Source organism: Scophthalmus maximus, chromosome 5, assembly GCF_022379125.1.
Source record: "Scophthalmus maximus strain ysfricsl-2021 chromosome 5, ASM2237912v1, whole genome shotgun sequence".
In the NCBI taxonomy this organism is placed as follows: Eukaryota; Metazoa; Chordata; class Actinopteri; order Pleuronectiformes; family Scophthalmidae; genus Scophthalmus; species Scophthalmus maximus.
Window position 1 is genome coordinate 25,185,922 of NC_061519.1, and position 22,905 is coordinate 25,208,826.

The following is a 22,905-nucleotide window of genomic DNA, read 5'->3' on the forward strand; positions in this document are numbered from 1 at the left end:
ATGTAAGTGGTGGCTAATCGGCAAAAAAACCAAAACAAACGTACACTACTCGGGAAACAATCTCCACCTTAACAGTCAGTTAGTCGTAACCGTAGACTGTACTGTATACAAAGATGGACGACAGATGACAGCTCCCAAAAGTGAGGCCAAATCATCTGGATCGCCCCCTGGCGGCTGGCTGCAGTATAGGTCCTAAACCCCGCCCCATTTCCACATCAGCAGATTGGGACATGGACCGAACTAAAAAGTCAAACTTGACGTGTTTAAATATTAAATTCAAAGAGGTTTTTTTGTCATTTTACGTTCAATGAAAGATTCATTCATATATTTTTGTTATCAGAGCTTTTCGTTTATTCATTGCCGTCAGGGATGTGAGGAAGATTTCGAGAGATATAACAAACTGTACTCCAAGATAGATCACCCCCCACGGCTCCGCGTGTCGAGGTATTTGTCTTGATAATGAATAATAAACAAGGTGACTGCAAAACTGTGATGTCTGGACAATATCGAAGCCGGATGCACTTTTGTCAAGCTTTTAAAGACAAACGTATGCTCACGAATGTCTGAAGGGTCTGGACAGATCACTTCCGCTCCGCAAGAAGCACAGATTTGTTGTTTGCAAGTCTCCGTTTATTTAAAGCCTCCGCTCTGTTTATAATATGATGCAATTTCCCCCCCGACTGCCGCTGTTTCAACATATTCCCCCCTAAACGTCTCGGACTCCGTCTCCGGGGTGATTTGCCAACGTTTGCCCAACTCCCTTCTGTTTTTTCTTTTTTTTTCAAGGATGGTTATGAAGATTGCCAAGTGCTCTCAATCACGTGTAATTATCCCGGTGGTGCGCTGCTTCCATTCTCCTCCAGGTATCACCTAAGCTGTCCCATTACAGTCGATGTCACGAGGCTCTCTGCTGCCAACGTCTCTCATTTACCCCGTGGCACACCGGCCCATTGCAGACGCCTACAGACTGACATTTACTGCAGCCTCCCGTTTGTTGTTATCTCGCGCAGATGCTGAGCTATTTTCTGCTCACCGGGAGCCTCCGTATCTCTCTCTCTCTCTCAAATGACTGTCTGAGTTTTTGTCTTGCTTCCACTTTCAGTTTGCTATTTCCCGGCCATTGTCTGTCCCTCTTAAGCCTCATCCACTTTTCTTTTCTTTCACCGCAGCAGCAGTGTGTTGTTCAATTTAACTCCCGTTCACCGTTAATCCAGGATACGGGACAAAGAGGATAGACGCCACTTCTGTGACCTCCGGGGTGTGTCTGTGTGTGTGTGTGTGTGTGTGTGTGTGTGTGTGTCTGTGTGTGTGTGTGTGTGTGTGTGTGTGTGTGTGTGTCTGTGTGTGTGTGTGTGTCTGTGTCTGTCTGTGTGTGTGTATGTGTGTGTGTGTGTGTGTGTCTGTGTCTGTGTCTGTGTGTGTGTGTGTGTGTGTGTGTGTGTGTCGGTGTTGGTGCCTGATAAGATGCTCGGAAAAACAGTTTTCTACGGAGCCGAGCTACGAACCGCGGAGGCGAACCCTGCGAACCCGGCCGCAAATCTTTCAGGCGAACGCCGTTTTCTCTGTTGCGATGAATTCATCACACCTACAGCGGGGTAAAGTAGATTATGGTCATGTGTGGCGCACATCATTAGTGTCAACCCGGGCTCCGCTGTAAAAGGGCAACGTGTTCAGCTAACGAGGCAAAGAGGAGCGTTTCCTAGCCGTGACTCTAAAGCCGGTTAAGCGTCTGCTGAAGGGAACATGAATAATGTGTTTTTCCCTCTTTAACCTATACGACAGGTTTTGTGTATTCATTTGTTGTTTTCTTTGGCTCGCAGGGAGCAGCAGAGCGGAGTAAGAGCCGACAGCTGCAGTTTAATTTCCCCACCGGGTTGGTTTCAGAAAGCACGCATTCGTTTATGGTTTGACAATGTGGCCCCGCGAGTCCCGCAGCCTTGATTAAAGGCAGGACGCCTTTTAACCGACTTGACTTGTAGGAGCTCGTGTGTTCAGGGGCTGCGCAACACGAGAGACGGTCAACTGTTGAAATGGCACCGGAAAACAGTCGAGCTGTGTCGTGTCCCCCCAGGCCGAGGCCTGCACCTTGACCCCGACTCCACCAAATTGATATTCAGTGGCCGTGAGGACATTCCTGACAACTCTCTGCCACGTACCAGGTGACAAATTGAACCTTGAGAGAGAAGAGGCAAACATCTGTGATGGAGTGGCTCCGTCTGGAGAAAGGCGAATCACCAACCGGTGTTAATCTCTTTCCTCTCTCGTCCCTTTGGTGTCGTTCAGGGTAAAGCATCACACACAGGCTGAGTTGTGTGTGTGTGTGTGTGTGTGTGTGTGTGTAGTTTTTTTTGTTAGCGGCACATGATGTGCTTTTGTTCCCATTGATCGTTTGATTATAGATTTTCCCTTTAATGTCCAATTTTTCTATTTTCAGAACACATTTATAATAAGAATTTCTCTGCGCCGCAGGGAAACAATAATCTACACTCTCAAAACAATATCATAAACTAAGATTTGCCACGAACACAAACATTTTGTATGCCATATCCAAAACATTTTAAGAAATAATGTATTAATATTAGTATATGTACATTCAGTGCTATATTATTACTGCTTATAGCATCTATTGACTATCTTTTTTTTTTTAAACAATGATTTTCTAACATTAAAACCACAAAAAACAACATCAACAAACAACAATGAAAATCTGACCATTCCAAAAGAGTATTATCAAAAAAAAATCAACAATAAGGTTGGAACCATTTTACAGGACGAGTAAAAAAAACAGATTAAGATGTAAACATTCAGTTTTGAGATGAATGCACAAAAAACCCCGCTTGACGGCAAACTATGTTGGAAACGCTTACTGTCACTTTCACCTCATCGTCGCTCCGAGAAAAGGAATCCCTGCTTTTTTCACAATTGCCGTTTCTCGTAATCAGTATGTTTTCTGTAACTAAGCAACCAACCGCCAAAGACAGTTTGTCTTGCAAACCTAAAACCCTCATTTGAGAATGAATATGAATATGATCTGTGATCACGTCCATGTTGCGGCGCCACCCCACCAGGATCCATACTCTCTACTCATCCATATGGATGTGGAGTGATCCGGTCAGGCCGGGGTGTTAAAGGTCGTCCACCGCTCTGTACCGTTACTCACGGTGCAACACATCGATGATGCCGCTTGTGCTCCAAGGTCGAGAGCGCGGTGATGGATTATTAGTTAACAGAGCTTTGAACTGCAGGAGACAGAGAGAGATTTCGGTGGATCTGGGAATGGCAGATCTTTCACACTGGAGCAGCTGGAGCAGGTGAATGAAGAACGACCCCCGTGTTCTCCTGAGCGGGATGAACGACCACAGACAGAATCACATTGATCCTCATGTGCAGGAGATTGTCTCCTGGTCGACAACGTCACGCGGCAAACAATGGCAGATAGGACGGTGAGAAAAAATACTACATACATAGTCTATGTTGACCTAAAATTGACAAGGGGGAGATGTGATGTACTGTTTTTCCCGCTGTGTTCAAATCCTATCGTCAACATTCCAACTCCCACAAGGAAGTTCTGTTTTCATTGCCGTTTATTTTTCTGCCTCTCAGCGGGATTACTTAAAAAAAAAAAACTACGGAACCGGGGTCGGGAATCAACTATGACGAGGAAGAACCCACTCGATTTAACAGAAGACCCAGATAAAGGAATTCTACTGTCACTGTCTTTCTAACATGTGAGATAGGGTGTTAGCCTTGGTCGAGGTTAATCGCCCTTCCAGTTATTCATTTACTTTTGGCAGGTGTGTGATTTGCCATCATTTGTCTTGGCCTGTTCTATAAAGGCCCAAAAATACTAAATACCATCTCTGATGAAATAACATATCCATGTCAAATCAGCAACGATAGAATTTTGAGGGAGAAAAAAACACCAAACTGTTCTTAGATGTGTTTGAACCTAAATTTGACAGTGGTCGACAACGGCCTGGCAACACGGACAATCAACCTCACAATCATCATTGGGATTTTGATTCAAATTGATTTCGCAACTCTCCGAGTAAGAAGCTAATTGGGGAAAAAAAAATTTTAACGCCTGAAATACGTTTTAAAAGCATAAATGAAATAACAGAGAGATTCACTCCGAGATTCCTTTTATTGGTCATTCTTATGTGGGTTCATGAAAAATGAAATAAAATAACAAAACACCAGGTAAATCAAGAAGACTTTCATTGCAACACAAAACAATGTATTAAATAAATGAATAAGTGCAAGATAAAAACTTAAAAATAACAAAGATAAAATCCTAAAAAAATTTGCCCCCGTCTGCAGGAGTCGAGCAGTAGCTCCAGACTCCGCATATTTTATTTGTTGTGTGGCTAGTCACCCTTTAAATAAATCCAAGCTGGAATCGTGTGGTGAAATTAAAAACTGTTCAGGAGTTTACAGGAAAAACGTGCTTGTCTGTCCTGTCGATACAAAAGCAACAGGTCGATGACGGTAAAAAGGACGAGCGCCCCGCTCCTCAGACACACCTCTTGCATCACGAGTTTGCCCCCACAGATCCACACCACCACAAAATCTTTTGGTCTGTTGCAGCGATGAGGTTTCCTTTTTTCTGTCTCTTGCCTGGAGGATGAAGTCACTGTCAGGCAACAGGTGAAATAGTTGTGACAGCTTGTGCGCCGGCTGAGCGGGAAAAAAGTCCTCTGCTGCTCGTCTGTTTTGTGACTCTGTCTCTCTCTCTCTCTCTCTCTGTCTCTCTCTCTCTCTCTCTCCCTTGACTCCTGGACAGGAAAGAAAACCAGGAGAACCCGCCGCCATGTCGCTCTGTCAGATTCTGATATAACTGTCAACCAGGACGTTTGAAAGAACTAGTTAAAGCCAAACTTATTAGAACCATTAGACCTACCTATAATGACAGAAACCATGTCTGGAAAACATTTATTTGACATGTAGGACTTTGGTCCACGTCCCGTCTGCTAACATGGAGGCGGCAGGGTCGCGGACCTGTACTGCAGCCAGCCTCCAGGGGGCGATGGAGATGTTTTGGCTTCACTTTTGGAACACTGTTCTGCAGTTTCAGGGCCTTGGTGATGCACGATTCGCTTTCTGGGCCAATTCTGGCTTCTTTTTTTTTATGGTAATTTAATGTATGTAAAGTGTTCTGAGTATTTAGTGTTTGGAATTCCATAAAGTTGGGACAATATTGATAAAAAAAAAGTTCTCAATTAAAACGAGAGGCTGACATATATCCTGACTTTTGGTCCCTAGTTTGAGTTAAGCTCCAAAGCAATTTAAGCCTTGATCCTACACATTCACCACGCCTCAGTACGCCCCCAATTGTAAACCCCTCATCTCCAGTTTCTGCCACCGCTTTTTAAAAAGGTGAGTGTCGTGAGCCGGAGGAGACGCTGCAGCCACAGCTATTTTCAGTCATGGCAAGTAGACCCAACGTCAAGTGGAAAAAAATATGTGGAAACCCCGTTCGAAAGGATTTTCTACAGACGTGTCGGCTGTTTCCAAGAACAAGATTGTTTTAAACTCCCTTTAAAAATCCTTGGGGGCTGCGCCCAGTCGCTAAGAATAGTAAATCCTGTTTGGTTCAGGTTTAACGGTTTCCTGTCAGGAGCCACTTTGCACCTCATCCTGAGAGATTCCTCTCGGCGCTGCCCCCGTTTCCCCCAAACCGCTAAATAGGAAGTCGTTCCACACAACCCCTCTGTTTCGGGATTGTTCTGTTGGAAGGGCGCAGGAGATCCCAGGGGATTCACCTGGGGAGGGAGAAGGACAGCCGGCCTTCGCCGTGCGTCTTTCATGGTCGGACGACTTTGCACCCCACACAACAATACGGCAGCTTCTTACCCGAACCTCCAGCGCAGTGTCCCCTCGTCCGACGGCGGCCTGTGCGGTTCCAACTGTTGTTTCCAGCTCCAGTCACGGAGGTTTTGACAAGAGTAGGCACGGCTCAACGCTTTGTCTGGGTTTTCCCATTCGGCAGCATCAGCAGCTGCAGGCGGTGAAGAAATCCCACCACGTGCTACACGGCAATCGGGGGGAGGGACGGAGGGACATTTGGATGGAGTGAGCGGAGCTCTTTTTGGATTCATCATGTACGCGATGATCGAACATGGCAACCGGAGATGTTGGTACAGTTCGAAGAGGTTAGATATTATTATTTCATGAGTCTGACTTCTGCTTGTAGCAGCTGCGGCTGTGGCTCTCCTGTCGTTCCCCATCTGCCGAGGAGTTTCGCTCCATGTGCTCCTCACCCTTAACACGTCGCCTGTCTACACACCTGCCTCCCCGTCAGCATGTGAGCCCTCCAGTCATTTGTCTTGGACCAGACTGTGCGTCGCTTCACTGCCTCCGTGACGTCCAGCGCACGAGGCCTGGACTCAGGTGCACAACTCAAATAGGCCGGTACCGCAGGAGGGCAGTCCGATCAGAGGCCCGTACCGCGAAGCAGGATTTTGCGGTTATGGGGGTAAGTTCAGGGTTTAACCCGGCGTTTGGTAAATCACCACGCTGACATGGGCTGCAGGTCAGCTGTTCGGACTTCGTGCGTTATCTCATCGCGGGAATGATTTGCGTCGCCTTTGGTGTGAACGCACCATAAGGCCGAGTCCGGCGACCCTACGGAGAGAACGAATTTCGGGCCGCTTGCGCATGCGATCTTGTTCTTTTTGTCACCAACCAGAGCTCACGACCACAGGCGAGGCTCGGAATATACATGACCCCCAACCTGGGCAGAGCAATCCACCGTTGGCCTCAGATTTGGAGATGCTATGCAAGATTTTATACACAAGTTAAATATCCACAAGTCTGATCATGAATTTAAGATTCAGACACGCCCTTCGTAAATGTACTGTTCTACATGACATCCCACCCAATGGACGCTGTACGGAATAACTGCTCGATCTTTACATAAGACTCTGTGTTTGTCTGCAGAGTCGTCGGCTCGTTTTTTCCATCTGATCCCGACGTCCGGATGGAAGTCAGTCGCGCCGCTTTTTCGCGCGAGGAGTTTTTCGTGATGTTGATTTCCCCGGAGCCTCACATCTCCTCAGCGTGGCCCCTCAGTCGGGTCCTTTCTGTTCAGTTTCTCAGACCTTTCTCGCTACTCGGCAGCCCCAACAGCCTAAACACATTTGTTTTTTCTCCGACATTACTCCCGTAGCAGCCCACCAATTTATTTGATCCCTCCTCTTACCAGATTTCCTGCTTCTCCAATATAGGATCATTTACTTTGACATTTTCCACTAGCGTGAAACCACCAGCAGCCACGAATCACGGCTCTCAGCATTCAGAGGTTTTGTTTCTCATTCAGCCTGCGGTCCGTCACGGCCGCCTCTTCCCAGAAGGCCGCTGGCTTCACAGCTTGTTACTGCGTCCGCACGACTCCGCCCGGCCCCAGGGGCTCGTGGGTGATCCTTCAACCGCAGTCTATAAACGGAGGAATCGTAATCCATCGTTTGATATGTCAGCCTCGCTGGCTAAATCCACTCCCACTCAGCCTTAGTTGTCCGTTCACAATCAGAGGAAAACGGTCCCTGTTGATATAATTATGTGTCTATTAGGCCAGAAATCATTATTGAAAATTCTCCTTCCAGGCCCCGAAGCTTCAAGGATTCAAGAGGGAAATAATGGTGGTAAAGATGCTTAAGTAATCGCATAAAGGTCAAATACAAATTCATATTTTCAAGGATTTCAACAACCTGCTGTGTGATTTTGTTATGCTCCTCATATTCTGAATGATTTTAGGAAGATGACGTTGTTGTTTTTTGCGCCTGACCTCTTCACCAATATCTTAAATTTCAACACCCAATCTAATCTCACACTTTCCAGTCTCCTGAGGTCCGCGTTTCTGTCGGCTACGGAAAAAACAGGAGGATTGGGTCGTTTTTTTTTTCTTCTTTTCTTCGACTGCGAGTGCAAATGGATCTGAGCGGGTCGAATTGATACCCATCAGTTTGTCTGAGTGTGATTAGGGTTGACCGGAGCCGACGCGAACGTGACAGTGATTCTTCTCCCGGGTCAAGAATGAAATCTTTTTTTCCGGAGAAAATGTGATGTCGGTGCTGATAACAGTTTGGGGGTCTGAGTTTGAAAAAACAAATTCTCATAACGGGGACGCAGCGACGGCAAAGTCACTGACCTCAGAAAGGTTCAAGGAATAGTTTTTGAACAACAAGTCCTGCAACTAATATGACGAACTGCGACGTATGTGTCCCTGCTACACCTCCACACCACAAACCATGATGCATTTTTAATATTCATTTTATTTTTTTTGACTTTGCTCAAATCTTATCGTACAACAGCAATTCAATGTTCTGATCTAAAACTTTGAACAAACTGAGTTTAGGTAATTTAACCTCTCCTACATCTTGAGTTACCAGCAGCAGATTTCATGTTTTAAACTATTTTTTAATAACTGATTCTTTTCTTTTCTTTCTTGGCCACTTCGGGGAGACACATCACAAACAGGACACATCACCTTTGTTAGCAAACTGTTGCTCATTTACACGTTCAGAAATTGCAAAGCTACATTGTCATTCATCTGGAGTCGACTTGTTGGAGGGAAAGTGAAGAAATAAAACACATTGCATGATAGTACAATTTTCACATTACAAAGTTTGACTCAAAAACAGCAGCGGGGGGAAAAAGCTTTAAAATCGAGATCACACTGGAGCAGAAAAAAGGATTTAAACTGTTATTGATCATTATCATGACAATTCAAGAAAAAGTCTCATTAAACAATTGGAGCACGGACACGTTTATATTCTTGGATCCAGTGTGATTTCCTGTGAATATGTTAAGAATTCCTCTCTGGTCTTGGGCTCTGGTTGTGACAGTAAAACATCCACTTGAGTCACTGTCCGTGAGATGTTTGTCTCTGACTCAGTCAGGACGTCCTGTAGTCGACCTGTGACCTCTGACAAAGCTGCTGTCACAGCCTCAAAGTACCCGAGAGGACGGATGTTGATGCTGGATGAGTGTGTAGACGGACTGAGTGGTGACAGTGAGGGGTAGTTGTGTAGAAACTGGTTGTGATCCTCTGTGTGTGAGAGCTGCTTCAGTTCAGCGTCTTTCCTCTTCAGCTCAGTGATCTCCTGCTCCAACTTCTCCTGAAGATCTTTGACTCGACTCACTTCAGTTACCTGCTGGGATCTGATCTGCTGCTTCAAGTCGGAGCTTCTTTTCTCCACCAGACGGATCAGCTCAGTGAAGATCTTCTCACTGTCCTCCACTGCTTTGTCAGCAGAGCCATTGACAGCCTCCAGCTCCTGTTGAAGCAGCTTCACATCTTTCTCTCTGTCCTGGACTCTCTGCTGGATTTGTTGTCGACTCAGCTCGAGCTCTCTCTGCCTCTCGGTCCTTTCTGCTGCAGCTGAGACTGTGTCGTGGCCTTTATGTTCATCCACAGAGCAGAGATAACAGATACACTGCTGATCAGTACGGCAGAACATCTTCATCACCTCATCGTGACGAGAGCAGATGTTCTCCTGGAGCTTCTTGGTGGGGTCCACCAGCTTGTGCGTCTTTAACGGAGGAACATCATAATGAGGCTGGAGGTGTTTCTCACAATAAGAGACCAAACAAACCAAACAGGACTTGACGGCTTTCAGTTTTCTCCCAGTGCAGAAATCACAGGCCACATCTTCAGCTCCAGCGTAGCAGTGATCAGCAGGAGCAGCTTGGAGTCCAGTCTTCTTCAACTGCTCCACTAAATCAGCCAACATGGTGTTTTTCACCAGGACAGGCCTCAGTGTGAAGGTCTGTCTACACTGAGGGCAGCTGTAGATCCTCTTCTCATCCTCTTTGTCCCAGTGGGTTTTAATACAGCTCATACAGTAGCTGTGTCCACAGGGAATAGTCACCGGATCCTTCAGTAGATCCAGACAGATGGAACAAGAGAGGGATTCCCGCTCCAGCTCAACTCCTTTCTGCGCCATTTCACCTCTCAGTGACGAACGACTGTCTGAGTTTCAGTGTGTGAGAAGTGAAACTGAAGTCTGAGCTCTGATCTCAACAACATGTCTGCACAGTGAACGGGGCCTGTCAGCTCTGACACTTCACCACATGTTGGTTCCACCCATCTTCAACTTGTAGATCTAAAGGGGAGGGAACCAGGAAATGTGTGGACGGGGTGGAGCTCGCTGTGTTTGAGAGCAGGAAGAAGACGGAGGGTGATCAGACTTCATTACATTCCAGTAAGAGGAGCAGCCGGACTTTGTTTAATCATTCACTATGAAGCCTCAGTTAAAACCTGCTCAACTCTTTGATTTGTTTCTAGTTGGAAAATACACTTTGGCATTTCAGGATCTGTTGATGTCTTTTTCCATAGATTTTCAGTCAAAAACATTTTGTTGGTAAAAACATAGATAAACTAGGATATAAAATATCAAATCAAACGATTTAAAAATCAATAAATTTAAATTTTCTTACATTGAATAAACTCCTTTGGGGGATTTGCGATGAAAACTGGTCAAATTCAGAATATCATCCTGAGCCAAACCAGTTTTCCAATTCTTAAATACATTTAAACCAAAATCATAGAATCAAGTTAATTATTTTTTTGACATCTCTGAATCGAGATGGACATGAATAAAACACACCTCCTGGTTTCATTCTTTAAAAGAAAAGCCTTTATTGATAATATGATTTATCAATTTCTTCCAAACTTGTCATCTTACAGTAGATCACACTCTTGCACTCAACATGGAAACAGTACAGGATGAAATCTGTGTTCAACCTGAGCGTCAGCAACACAAGGTCAAACAGAACAGTGTTCAAAGAGCTGGAATATAACTCAGGAGAGAGCGAACCTCAGCCGAGGCCCAACAGTCCTCACGTGAAGCACAGTTACATCTTGATCTGGATCCACATCACATTGTACACACTCATACTCATCAGTCCCTGAAATATACCTGATTTACTCATCAAGACCCGTGAATCATTTCCAGGGAAATCAGTGAAAATGTGGTAAAATCGTCTCACAATATTTAAGAACATGATTTTATTTTTAAGTGTCATTGATCAGATCAACACCAAACTGTAAGAGATCTTTTTTTTGGCCCATGTCCCATCTTTCCACCAGGTTTCATGAAAATCTGATTAGCAGTAATTAATCTGACCAACAAAGGAACAAAGGGATACGTGTGAAAACATAACCTCCGTGTCAGAGGTCATTAAATATAAAAAAACCCATATTGATTATTAAGGAAATCTCATTGGTGTTGAGACAGTATAGCAACAGATTGGACCTGGTGGGGAGATTTGTTTGACAAGCAATGTTTCCAAGGTGAAGAATAATTTCAACATCAAGTCAACGTTGGTCGTTTTATAAACATTTTATCAGACAATCAAGCTGCTGTTGTTGTTTTGATATCATACACAGGAAAACATATTGTGTGTGTGGTACATTGCTATTATGTCCAACAAGTCATCACAGCTAAATGACACAACAGAACATTTGTGTAGTAAAACACCAACACAACTGATCCAAATGACTTGTGTGGCTGTTTCCTGCTCTGCCACCAACATGGTGAAGGTTGATTGGTTTTTGTTCATTAAACTGCTTGTGTGAGGGAAAGTGAAGAAATAAACGACGTTGAGTGACAGTAGAATTTTCACATTACAAAGTTTGATTTAATAACAGCAGCAGGAAGCTGTTTCCAGAGGGGAAAAAAGCTCTGAAACCGAAATCACACTGGACCTTTTCATTCTTCATCAGAGCATCAAATGTATTCAATCTGTTAATGATCAGTATGATGACTATTCAGAAAAAAGTCCCATTAAACGTTTAGAGCACAGGCACGTTTATATTCTCAAGTGGAGACGAGTCAGTGGAGGTGAACGAACATCAACGTGAGCAGTGAGATCGTCCACGGCTCCAGCTCCGACTCGACGAACTCAAACATCGACAGAACAACGAATGAGGAGACGGCAAAGCACAGTGTTTGATTGACAGCTGATCTCTGTGCAGAGCCACAAATGTCACAACAACAACAACAACAACGATGAGCTTTGAGCCACAAACATGAGAGAAAAGAAGTTAAAAGGTTTAAACGCAGAGTTTAACTCACTGCTCTTTAAATGACTCAGGTCTTATTTGAGTTTACAGAACTCAGCTGTGACTCCTACATTATAAAGATGAACTCCAGCAAAGAGCGGCTGAGTGAATGTGGTCTGGACTCTGTGGAGGAGAGTCATGGTGTCAGAGACGCTGTAGAAGGACAGAACACCTGCACTGTGATCCAGGTACACTCCGACTCTGGAGGACACCGGACCTGAGACTGGAGTGATGATACTGTTGTAACAAAAGTTATAACTGTTTTTAAAACAATCTAACGACCAAGATTTGTCATTGAATCCAAATGCACATTCCTGTGAGATCCCTGCTCTGATGATATTCTTGTATGTGACTGCTACATTAACTCTTCCTCTCCTCTCCACCTCCCAGTAACAACGTCCAGTCAGACTCTCTCTACTCAGGACCCCAGGCCAAACAGTGAATCTGTCTGGGTGACTAGAATAAAACTGTTCTTCTTTCATAAATGTTACTTTTCTGTTTCCCTCAGATAATAACAGACGTGTCATTGCAGTGTTTGGATCCAGTGTGATTTCCTGTGAATATGTTAAGAATTCCTCTCTGGTCTTGGGCTCTGGTTGTGACAGTAAAACATCCACTTGAGTCACTGTCAGTGAGATGTTTGTCTCTGACTCAGTCAGGACGTCCTGTAGTCGACCTCTGACCTCTGACACAGCTGCTGTCACAGCCTCAAAGTACCTGAGAGGACGGATGTCGATGCTGGATGAGTGTGTAGACGGACTGAGTGGTGACAGTGAGGGGTAGTTGTGTAGAAACTGGTTGTGATCCTCTGTGTGTGAGAGCTGCTTCAGTTCAGCGTCTTTCCTCTTCAGCTCAGTAATCTCCTGCTCCAGCTTCTCCTGAAGATCTTTGACTCGACTCACTTCAGTTTCCTGCTGGGATCTGATCTGCTGCTTCACGTCGGAGCTTCTTTTCTCCACCAGACGGATCATCTCAGTGAAGATCTTCTCACTGTCCTCCACTGCTTTGTCAGCAGAGCCATTGACAGCCTCCAGCTCCTGTTGAAGCAGCTTCACATCTTTCTCTCTGTCCTGGACTCTCTGCTGGATTTGTTGTCGACTCAGCTCGAGCTCTCTCTGCCTCTCGGTCCTTTCTGCTGCAGCTGAGACTGTGTCGTGGCCTTTATGTTCATCCACAGAGCAGAGATAACAGATACACTGCTGATCAGTACGGCAGAACATCTTCATCACCTCATCGTGACGAGAGCAGATGTTCTCCTGGAGCTTCTTGGTGGGGTCCACCAGCTTGTGCGTCTTTAACGGAGGAACATCATAATGAGGCTGGAGGTGTTTCTCACAATAAGAGACCAAACAAACCAAACAGGACTTGACGGCTTTCAGTTTTCTCCCAGTGCAAAAATCACAGGCCACATCTTCAGCTCCAGCGTAGCAGTGATCAGCAGGAGCAGCTTGAAGTCCAGTCTTCTTCAACTGCTCCACTAAATCAGTAAACATGATGTTTTTCACCAGGACAGGTCTCAGTGTGAAGGTCTGTCTACACTGAGGGCAGCTGTAGATCCTCTTCTCATCCTCTTTGTGCCAGTGGGTTTTAATACAGCTCATACAGTAGCTGTGTCCACAGGGAATAGTCACCGGATCCTTCAGTAGATCCAGACAGATGGAACAAGAGAGGGATTCCCGCTCCAGCTGAACTCCTTTCTGCGCCATTTCACCTCTCAGTGACGAACGACTGTCTGAGTTTCAGTGTCTGTGAAGTGAAACTGAAGTCTGATCTCTGATCTCAACAACATGTGTCTGCACAGTGAACGGGGCCTGTCAGCTCTGACACTTCACCACATGTTGGTTCCACCCATCTTCAACTTGTAGATCTAAAGGGGAGGGAACCAGGAAATGTGTGGACAGGTTGGAGCTCGCTGTGTTTGAGAGCAGGAAGAAGAGGGAGGGTGATCAGACTTCATTACATTCCAGTAAGAGGAGCAGCCGGACTTTGTTTAATCATTCACTATGAAGCCTCAGTTGAAACCTGCTCAACTCTTTGATTTGTTTCTAGTTGGAAAATACACTTTGGCATTTCAGGATCTGTTGATGTCTTTTTCCATAGATTTTCAGTCAAAAACATTTTGTTGGTAAAAACATAGATAAACTAGGATATAAAATATCAAATCAAACGATTTAAAAATCAATAAATTTAAATTTAAATTTTCTTACATTTAATAAACTCCTTTGGGGGATTTGCGATGAAAACTGGTCAAATTCAGAATATCATCCTGAGCCAAACCAGTTTTCCAATTCTTAAATACATTTAAACCAAAATCATAGAATCAAGTTAATTATTTTTTTGACATCTCTGAATCGAGATGGACATGAATAAAACACACCTCCTGGTTTCATTCTTTAAAAGAAAAGCCTTTATTGATAATATGATTTATCAATTTCTTCCAAACGTGTCATCTTACAGTAGATCACACTCTTGCACTCAACATGGAAACAGTACAGGATGAAATCTGTGTTCAACCTGAGCGTCAGCAACACAAGGTCAAACAGAACAGTGTTCAAAGAGCTGGAATATAACTCAGGAGAGAGCGAACCTCAGCCGAGGCCCAACAGTCCTCACGTGAAGCACAGTTACATCTTGATCTGGATCCACATCACATTGTACACACTCATACTCATCAGTCCCTGAAATATACCTGATTTACTCATCAAGACCCATGAATCATTTCCAGGGAAATCAGTGAAAATGTGGTAAAATCGTCTCACAATATTTAAGAACATGATTTTATTTTTAAGTGTCATTGATCAGATCAACACCAAACTGTAAGAGATCATTCTTTTGGCCCATGTCCCATCTTTCCACCAGGTTTCATGAAAATCTGATTAGCAGTAATTAATCTGACCAACAAAGGAACAAAGGGATACGTGTGAAAACATAACCTCCGTGTCAGAGGTCATTAAATATAAAAAAACCCATATTGATTATTAAGGAAATCTCATTGGTGTTGAGACAGTATAGCAACAGATTGGACCTGGTGGTGAGATTTGTTTGACAAGCAATGTTTCCAAGGTGAAGAATAATTTCAACATCAAGTCAACGTTGGTCGTTTTATAAACATTTTATCAGACAATCAAGCTGCTGTTGTTGTTTTGATATCATACACAGGAAAACATATTGTGTGTGTGGTACATTGCTATTATGTCCAACAAGTCATCACAGCTAAATGACACAACAGAACATTTGTGTAGTAAAACACCAACACAACTGATCCAAATGACTTGTGTGGCTGTTTCCTGCTCTGCCACCAACATGGTGAAGGTTGATTGGTTTTTGTTCATTAAACTGCTTGTGTGAGGGAAAGTGAAGAAATAAACCACGTTGAGTGACAGTAGAATTTTCACATTACAAAGTTTGATTTAATAACAGCAGCAGGAAGCTGTTTCCAGAGGGGAAAAAAGCTCTGAAACCGAAATCACACTGGACCTTTTCATTCTTCATCAGAGCATCAAATGTATTCAATCGGTTAATGATCAGTATGATGACTATTCAGAAAAAAGTCCCGTTTACGTTTAGAGCACAGGCACGTTTATATTCTCAATTGGAGAAAAGTCAGGTGAACGAACATCAACATGAGCATTGAGATCGTCCACGGCTCCAGCTCCGACTCGACGAACTCAAACATCGACAGAACAACGAATGAGGAGACGTCAAAGCACCGCCCACAGTGTTTGATTGACAGCTGATCTCTGTGCAGAGCAACAAATGTCACAACAACAACAACAACAACGATGAGGAACAAACATGGAGGGAAAAGAAGTTATAAGGTTGAAACGCAGAGTTTAACTCACTGCTCTTTAAATGACTCAAGTCTATTTGAGTTTACAGAACTCAGCTGTGAATCCTTCATCATAAAGATAAACTCCAGCACAGAGCGGCTGAGTGAATGTGGTCTGGACTCTGTGGAGGAGAGTCATGGTGTCAGAGACGCTGTAGAAGGACAGAACACCTGCACTGTGATCCAGGTACACTCCGACTCTGGAGGACCGAGGACCTGAGACTGCAGTTCTGATACTGTTGTAACAAAAGTTATAACTGTTTTTAAAACAATCCAATCTCCAAGATTTGTCATTTAATCCAAATAAACATTTTCCTGAGCCCCCTGCTCTGAAGTTATTCTTGTATGCGACTGCTACAATAACTCCTCCTCTCCACTCCACCTCCCAGTAACAACGTCCAGTCAGACTCTCTCTACTCAGGACCTGAGGCCAAGCAGTTAATCTGTCTGGGTGACTAGAATAAAACTGTTCTTCTGTCATATATGTTACTTTTCTGTTTCCCTCAGATAATAACAGATATGTGTTTGCTGTGTTTGGATCCAGTGTGATTTCCTGTGAATATGCTAAGAATTCCTCTCTGGTCTTGGGCTCTGGTTGTGGCAGTAAAACATCCACTTGAGTCACTGTCCGTGAGATGTTTGTCTCTGACTCGGTCAGGACGTCCTGTAGTCGACCTCTGACCTCTGACACAGCTGCTGTCACAGCCTCAAAGTACCTGAGAGGATGGATGTCGATGCTGGATGAGTGTGTAGACGGACTGAGTGGTGACAGTGAGGGGTAGTTGTGTAGAAACTGGTTGTGATCCTCTGTGTGTGAGAGCTGCTTCAGTTCAGCGTCTTTCCTCTTCAGCTCAGTGATCTCCTGCTCCAGCTTCTCCTGAAGATCTTTGACTAGATTCACTTCAGTTTCCTGCTGGGATCTGATCTGCTGCTTCACGTCAGAGCTTCTTTTCTCCACCAGACGGATCATCTCAGTGAAGATCTTCTCACTGTCCTCCACTGCTTTGTCAGCAGAGCCATTGACAGCCTCCAGCTCCTGTTGAAGCAGCTTCACATCTTTCTCTCTGTCCTGGACTCTCTGCTGGATTTGTTGTCGACTCAGCTCGAGCTCTCTCTGCCTCTCGGTCCTTTCTGCTGCAGCTGAGACTGTGTCGTGGCCTTTATGTTCGTCCACAGAGCAGAGGTAACAGATACACTGCTGATCAGTGCGGCAGAACATCTTCATCACCTCATCGTGATGAGAGCAGATGTTCTCCTGGAGCTTGTTGGTGGGGTCCACCAGCTTGTGCTTCTTAAACGGAGGAACATCATAATGAGGCTGGAGGTCTTTCTCACAATAAGAGACCAAACAAACCAAACAGGACTTGACGGCTTTCAGTTTTCTCCCAGTGCAGAAATCACAGGCCACGTCTTCAGCTCCAGCGTAGCAGTGATCAGCAGGAGCAGCTTGGAGTCCAGTTTTCTTCAACTGCTCCACTAAATCAGCCAACATGGTGTTTTTCACCAGGACAGGTCTCAGTGTGAAGGTCTGTCTACACTGAGGGCAGCTGTAGATCCTCTTCTCATCCTCATTGTCCCAGTGGGTTTTAATACAGCTCATACAGTAGCTGTGTCCACAGGGAATAGTCACCGGATCCTTCATTAGATCCAGACAGATGGAACAAGAGAGGGATTCCCGCTCCAGCTGAACTCCTTTCTGCGACATTTCACCTCTCAGTGACGAACGACTGAGTTTCAGTGTCTGAGAAGTGAAACTGAAGTCTGATCTCTGATCTCAACAACATGTGTCTGCACAGTGAACGGGGCCTGTCAGCTCTGACACTTCACCACATGTTGGTTCCACCCATCTTCAACTTGTAAATCTAAAGGGGAGGGAACCAGGAAACCTGTGGACAGGGTGGAGCTCGCTGTGTTTGAGAGCAGGAAGAAGAGGGAGGGTGATCAGACTTTATACAATCCAGGAAGAGGAGCAGCCGGACTTTGTTTAATCATTTACAATGAAGAATCAATTAAAACCTGCTCACCTCTTTGATTTGTTTCTACTTGAATACACTGTGGCACTTCAAGATTTGTTGATGTCTTTTTCCCTAAATTTTCAATCAAAACATTTTCATTGGTGAAAACATAGATAAACTAGGATATATAATATCAAATCAAATGATCTTAAAATTAATAATCAATCAAAATGTTTATTTTTTCTCACATTTAATTAACTCCTTTGGCAGATTCGTATGCTAGCGGCCGGCGTAGCTAGACTCTTTGCTCCAGTTTCTTCCAACGAGGAAAAAAAAATTATCAAAACGTTCTATCGATCGCATTTTCTATTGATATTGATTACGTGTCTACATATCGTTATAGTTTTATCGCCCTAACACGGACACGATGTTGCTTCAGTCACGTCCACTGGTGTAATGTTTTTTCCACAAACATATCAGCATGTTAACAAAATGTACACACAAAAATACAAATGTCAATAGTACCTTACATGCATCAAAGAAACGAAGCAGGAACAGACATTTGTCATTAATCAGAAAAGAGTTGAATCTTCAAATTGACATGAATAATATGGCAAAATGCATTTCAAGCATCTCAAAAGAGTTTCTTCATTAAGACACATACATAAACAGCACAATTGGACGTTTTCACGCTAAATACTGCTGTACATATAGGATGTATCGTTTACCTGTTCAAATGCATTACTGTAATATTCAACACTATTCATTCATTTAACTGCAGCAATAGTGTTAATATCTTCCATTCAAATAAAACGAGCAATCGCAGGCGCTACGGTGACGTCACGCGGCACCACGTGTTCACCTAGCTCCTCGTGGCGCAGCTTACCTGCAGGCTGCGGTGGAGCTACATTTAGCCTGCTAACTTCACCTGTTGAAGTTATCACAGTCACTCACGTTTACTCCCTGCGTGTTCCTTACACAATGAACACACACAGACATCGTTCAAACACACCGCGACCCTCGTTCTTACCTGTAGAGGGGAGAATAGAAGATACGACACGGACGCGATGTTGCTGCAGTCACGTCCACCGGTGGCATGGACGCGCATGCGCCACACATTGTGAACGAGACATTAGCAATCGAACACAGATCAGCATGTCGCATCTCGGTATTCAAACGGGAAACAAATGGACACTTAGGGAAATAACGAACTACTGCAAAATGCAATTTACAGTGTATTTCTTGTAAAAGTTAGTCAGAGGGCATTTTAACGCAAATTGGTTTTTTTGTTTCTATTTATCGCGCCACACATTCGGTCTGAGCGAGACATTAGCAATCGAACACAGATCAGCATATCGCATCTCGGTATTCAAACGGGAAACAAATGGACACTTAGGGAAATAACGAACTACTGCAAAATGCAATTTACAGTGTTTTTCTTGTAAAAGTTATTTAGACGGCATTTTAACACAAATCGGTTCTTTTGTTCCTATTTATCTTTTAGGCCTCTTCTAACAGGTCAGAGTAATGGATTACTGATCAAAATGTATTTCAACTTGATGAGAGATGAATCTTTTGAACCAAGAAGTGCAATGAATTACAGGATCACATCTTTATCACCATTACATCCGCAACACAAAGTCAAACAGAACAATGTTCAAAGAGCTGGAATGTGACTCAGTCGAGAGCGAACCTCGGCCGAGGCCCAACAGTCCTCACGTGAAGCACAGTTACATCTTGATCTGGAACCACATCACATTGCACACACTCAGACTCATCAGTCCCGGAAACATACCTGATTTACTCATCAAGACCCGTGAATCATTTCCAGGGAAATCAGTGAAAATGTGGTAAAATCGTCTCACAATATTAAAGGACATGATTTTATTTTTAAGTGTCATTGATCAGATCAACACCAAACTGTAAGAGATCTTTTTTTGGCCCATGTCCCATCTTTCCACCAAGTTTCATGAAAATCTGATTAGCAGTAATTAATCTGAGCAACAAAGGAACAAAGGGACACGTGTGAAAACATAACCTCCATGTCAGAGGTCATTAAAGATGAAAAAAAACCAACATATTGATTATTAAGGAAATCTCAGTGGTGTTGAGACAGGATAGCAACAGATTGGACCTGGTGGTGAGATTTGTTTGACATGTAATGTTTCCAAGGTGAAGAATCATTTTCAACATCAAGCCAACGTTGGTCATTTTTTACGCATTTTATAACATAATCAAGCTGCTGTTGATTTAACATCATACACGGGAAAACATATTGTGTGTGTGGTGCATTGATATTATGTCCAACAAGTCATCACACCTAAATGACACAACTGAACATTTGCTCTTGTAAAACACCAACACAACTGATCCAAATGACTTGTGTGGCTGTTTCCTGCTCTGCCACCAACATGGTGAAGGTTGATTGGTTTTAGTTCATTAAAACTGCTTGTGTGAGGTAAGGTGAAGAAATAAACCACGTTGAATAACCTCAGAATTTTCACGTTAAAAAGTTTGATTTAAAAACAGCAGCAGAGGGAAAAAACAAGATCAATCTCGAGCTTTTAAATCTTCATCAGAGCACGAAATGGATTCAATCTGTTAATGATCAGTATTATGACAATTCAAGAAAAAGTCTCATTAAACGTTTGGAGCACAGACACGTTTATATTCTCAAGTGGAGACGAGTCAGTGGAGGTGAACGAACATCAACATGAGCATTGAGATCGTCCACGGCTCCAGCTCCGACTCGACGAACTCAAACATCGACAGAACTACGAATGAGGAGACGTCAAAGCACCGCCCACAGTGTTTGATTGACAGCTGATTTCTGTGCAGAGCCACAAATGTCACAACAACAACAACAACAACGATGAGCTTTGAGCCACAAACATGAGAGAAAAGAAGTTAAAAGGTTTAAACGCAGAGTTTAACTCACTGCTCTTTAAATGACTCAAGTCTATTTGAGTTTACAGAACTCAGCTGTGACTCCTACATCATAAAGACAAACTCCAGCAAAGAGCGGCTGAGTGAATGTGGTCTGGACTCTGTGGAGGAGAGTCATGGTGTCAGAGACGCTGTAGAAGGACAGAACACCTGCACTGTGATCCAGGTACACTCCGACTCTGGAGGACCAAGGACCTGAGACTGGAGTGATGATACTGTTGTAACAAAAGTTATAACTGTTTTCACAACAATCTAACCTCCAAGATTTGTCATTGAATCCAAATGCACATTCCTGTGAGATCCCTGCTCTGATGATATTCTTGTATGCGACTGCTACATCAACTCCTCCTCTCCACTCCACCTCCCAGTAACAACGTCCAGTCAGACTCTCTCTACTCAGGACCTGAAAATAATTAGTGAATCTGTCTGGGTGACTAGAATAAAAGTGTTCTTCTTTCATAAATGTTACTTTTCTGTTTCCCTCAGATAATAACAGACATGTGTTTGCTGTGTTTGGATCCAGTGTGATTTCCTGTGAATATGTTAAGAATTCCTCTCTGGTCTTGGGCTCTGGTTGTGACAGTAAAACATCCACTTGAGTCACTGTCCGTGAGATGTTTGTCTCTGACTCAGTCAGGACGTCCTGTAGTCGACCTGTGACCTCTGACAAAGCTGCTGTCACAGCCTCAAAGTACCCGAGAGGACGGATGTTGATGCTGGATGAGTGTGTAGACGGACTGAGTGGTGACAGTGAGGGGTAGTTGTGTAGAAACTGGTTGTGATCCTCTGTGTGTGAGAGCTGCTTCAGTTCAGCGTCTTTCCTCTTCAGCTCAGTGATCTCCTGCTCCAACTTCTCCTGAAGATCTTTGACTCGACTCACTTCAGTTTCCTGCTGGGATCTGATCTGCTGCTTCACGTCGGAGCTTCTTTTCTCCACCAGACGGATCATCTCAGTGAAGATCTTCTCACTGTCCTCCACTGCTTTGTCAGCAGAGCCATTGACAGCCTCCAGCTCCTGTTGAAGCAGCTTCACATCTTTCTCTCTGTCCTGGACTCTCTGCTGGATTTGTTGTTGACTCAGCTCGAGCTCTTTCTGCCTCTCGGCCCTTTCTGCTGCAGCTGAGATTGTGTCGTGGCCTTTATGTTCGTCCACAGAGCAGAGGTAACAGATACACTGCTGATCGGTGCGGCAGAACATCTTCATCACCTCATCGTGACGAGAGCAGATGTTCTCCCGGAGTTTCTTGGTGGGGTCCACCAGCTTGTGCGTCTTTAACGGAGGAACATCATAATGAGGCTGGAGGTGTTTCTCACAATAAGAGACCAAACAAACCAAACAGGACTTGACGGCTTTCAGTTTTCTCCCAGTGCAGAAATCACAGGCCACATCTTCAGCTCCAGCGTAGCAGTGATCAGCAGGAGCAGCTTGGAGTCCAGTCTTCTTCAACTGCTCCACTAAATCAGCCAACATGGTGTTTTTCACCAGGACAGGTCTCAGTGTGAAGGTCTGTCTACACTGAGGGCAGCTGTAGATCCTCTTCTCATCCTCATTGTCCCAGTGGGTTTTAATACAGCTCATACAGTAGCTGTGTCCACAGGGAATAGTCACCGGATCCTTCAGTAGATCCAGACAGATGGAACAAGAGAAGGATTCCCGCTCCAGCTCAACTCCTTTCTGCGCCATTTCACCTCTCAGTGACGAACGACTGTCTGAGTTTCAGTGTGTGAGAAGTGAAACTGAAGTCTGATCTCTGATCTCAACAACATGTGTCTGCACAGTGAACGGGGCCTGTCAGCTCTGACACTTCACCACATGTTGGTTCCACCCATCTTCAACTTGTAGATCTAAAGGGGAGGGAACCAGGAAATGTGTGGACAGGGTGGAGCTCACTGTGTTTGAGAGCAGGAAGAAGAGGGAGGGTGATCAGACTTCATTACATTCCAGTAAGAGGAGCAGCCGGACTTTGTTTAATCATTCACTATGAAGCCTCAGTTGAAACCTGCTCAACTCTTTGATTTGTTTCTAGTTGGAAAATACACTTTGGCATTTCAGGATCTGTTGATGTCTTTTTCCATAGATTTTCAGTCAAAAACATTTTGTTGGTAAAAAC

General features: G+C 44.2%; 3 protein-coding genes across 3 annotated transcripts; all 3 read right to left on the reverse strand.

The window, feature by feature from the left end:
* Positions 1-8,252: 8,252 nt before the first annotated feature.
* On the reverse strand, positions 8,253-10,035 carry LOC124850028 (E3 ubiquitin/ISG15 ligase TRIM25-like). The gene has a single exon (XM_047332075.1). The coding sequence runs from the start codon at positions 9,942-9,944 to the stop codon at positions 8,766-8,768; it is 1,179 nt and encodes a 392-aa protein (XP_047188031.1). The 5' UTR covers positions 9,945-10,035; the 3' UTR covers positions 8,253-8,765.
* Positions 10,036-10,614: 579 nt separating this feature from the next.
* LOC118310587 lies at positions 10,615-18,262 on the reverse strand. The gene is made up of 2 exons (XM_047331941.1): positions 15,931-18,262; positions 10,615-13,803 (listed from the first exon to the last, which is right to left on the reverse strand). The coding sequence occupies exons 1-2, from the start codon at positions 17,596-17,598 to the stop codon at positions 12,100-12,102; spliced, it is 3,372 nt and encodes a 1,123-aa protein (XP_047187897.1). The 5' UTR covers positions 17,599-18,262; the 3' UTR covers positions 10,615-12,099.
* Positions 18,263-19,717: 1,455 nt separating this feature from the next.
* LOC118310588 (tripartite motif-containing protein 16-like) lies at positions 19,718-22,607 on the reverse strand. Its single transcript, XM_035633640.2, has one exon. The coding sequence runs from the start codon at positions 22,476-22,478 to the stop codon at positions 20,808-20,810; it is 1,671 nt and encodes a 556-aa protein (XP_035489533.2). The 5' UTR covers positions 22,479-22,607; the 3' UTR covers positions 19,718-20,807.
* Positions 22,608-22,905: the final 298 nt, after the last annotated feature.

Coding starts and splice junctions, on each gene's coding strand:
- LOC118310587 (XM_047331941.1), bottom strand. CDS start 17,598: ATGTCGCAGAAAGGAGTTCAGCTGGAGCGGGAATCCCTCTCTTGTTCC. Junction 13,804..15,930: donor CTGAGTTCTGTAAACTCAAA/TAGACTTGAGTC, acceptor CACAGACACTGA/AACTCAGACAGTCGTTCGTC.
- LOC118310588 (XM_035633640.2), bottom strand. CDS start 22,478: ATGGCGCAGAAAGGAGTTGAGCTGGAGCGGGAATCCTTCTCTTGTTCC.
- LOC124850028 (XM_047332075.1), bottom strand. CDS start 9,944: ATGGCGCAGAAAGGAGTTGAGCTGGAGCGGGAATCCCTCTCTTGTTCC.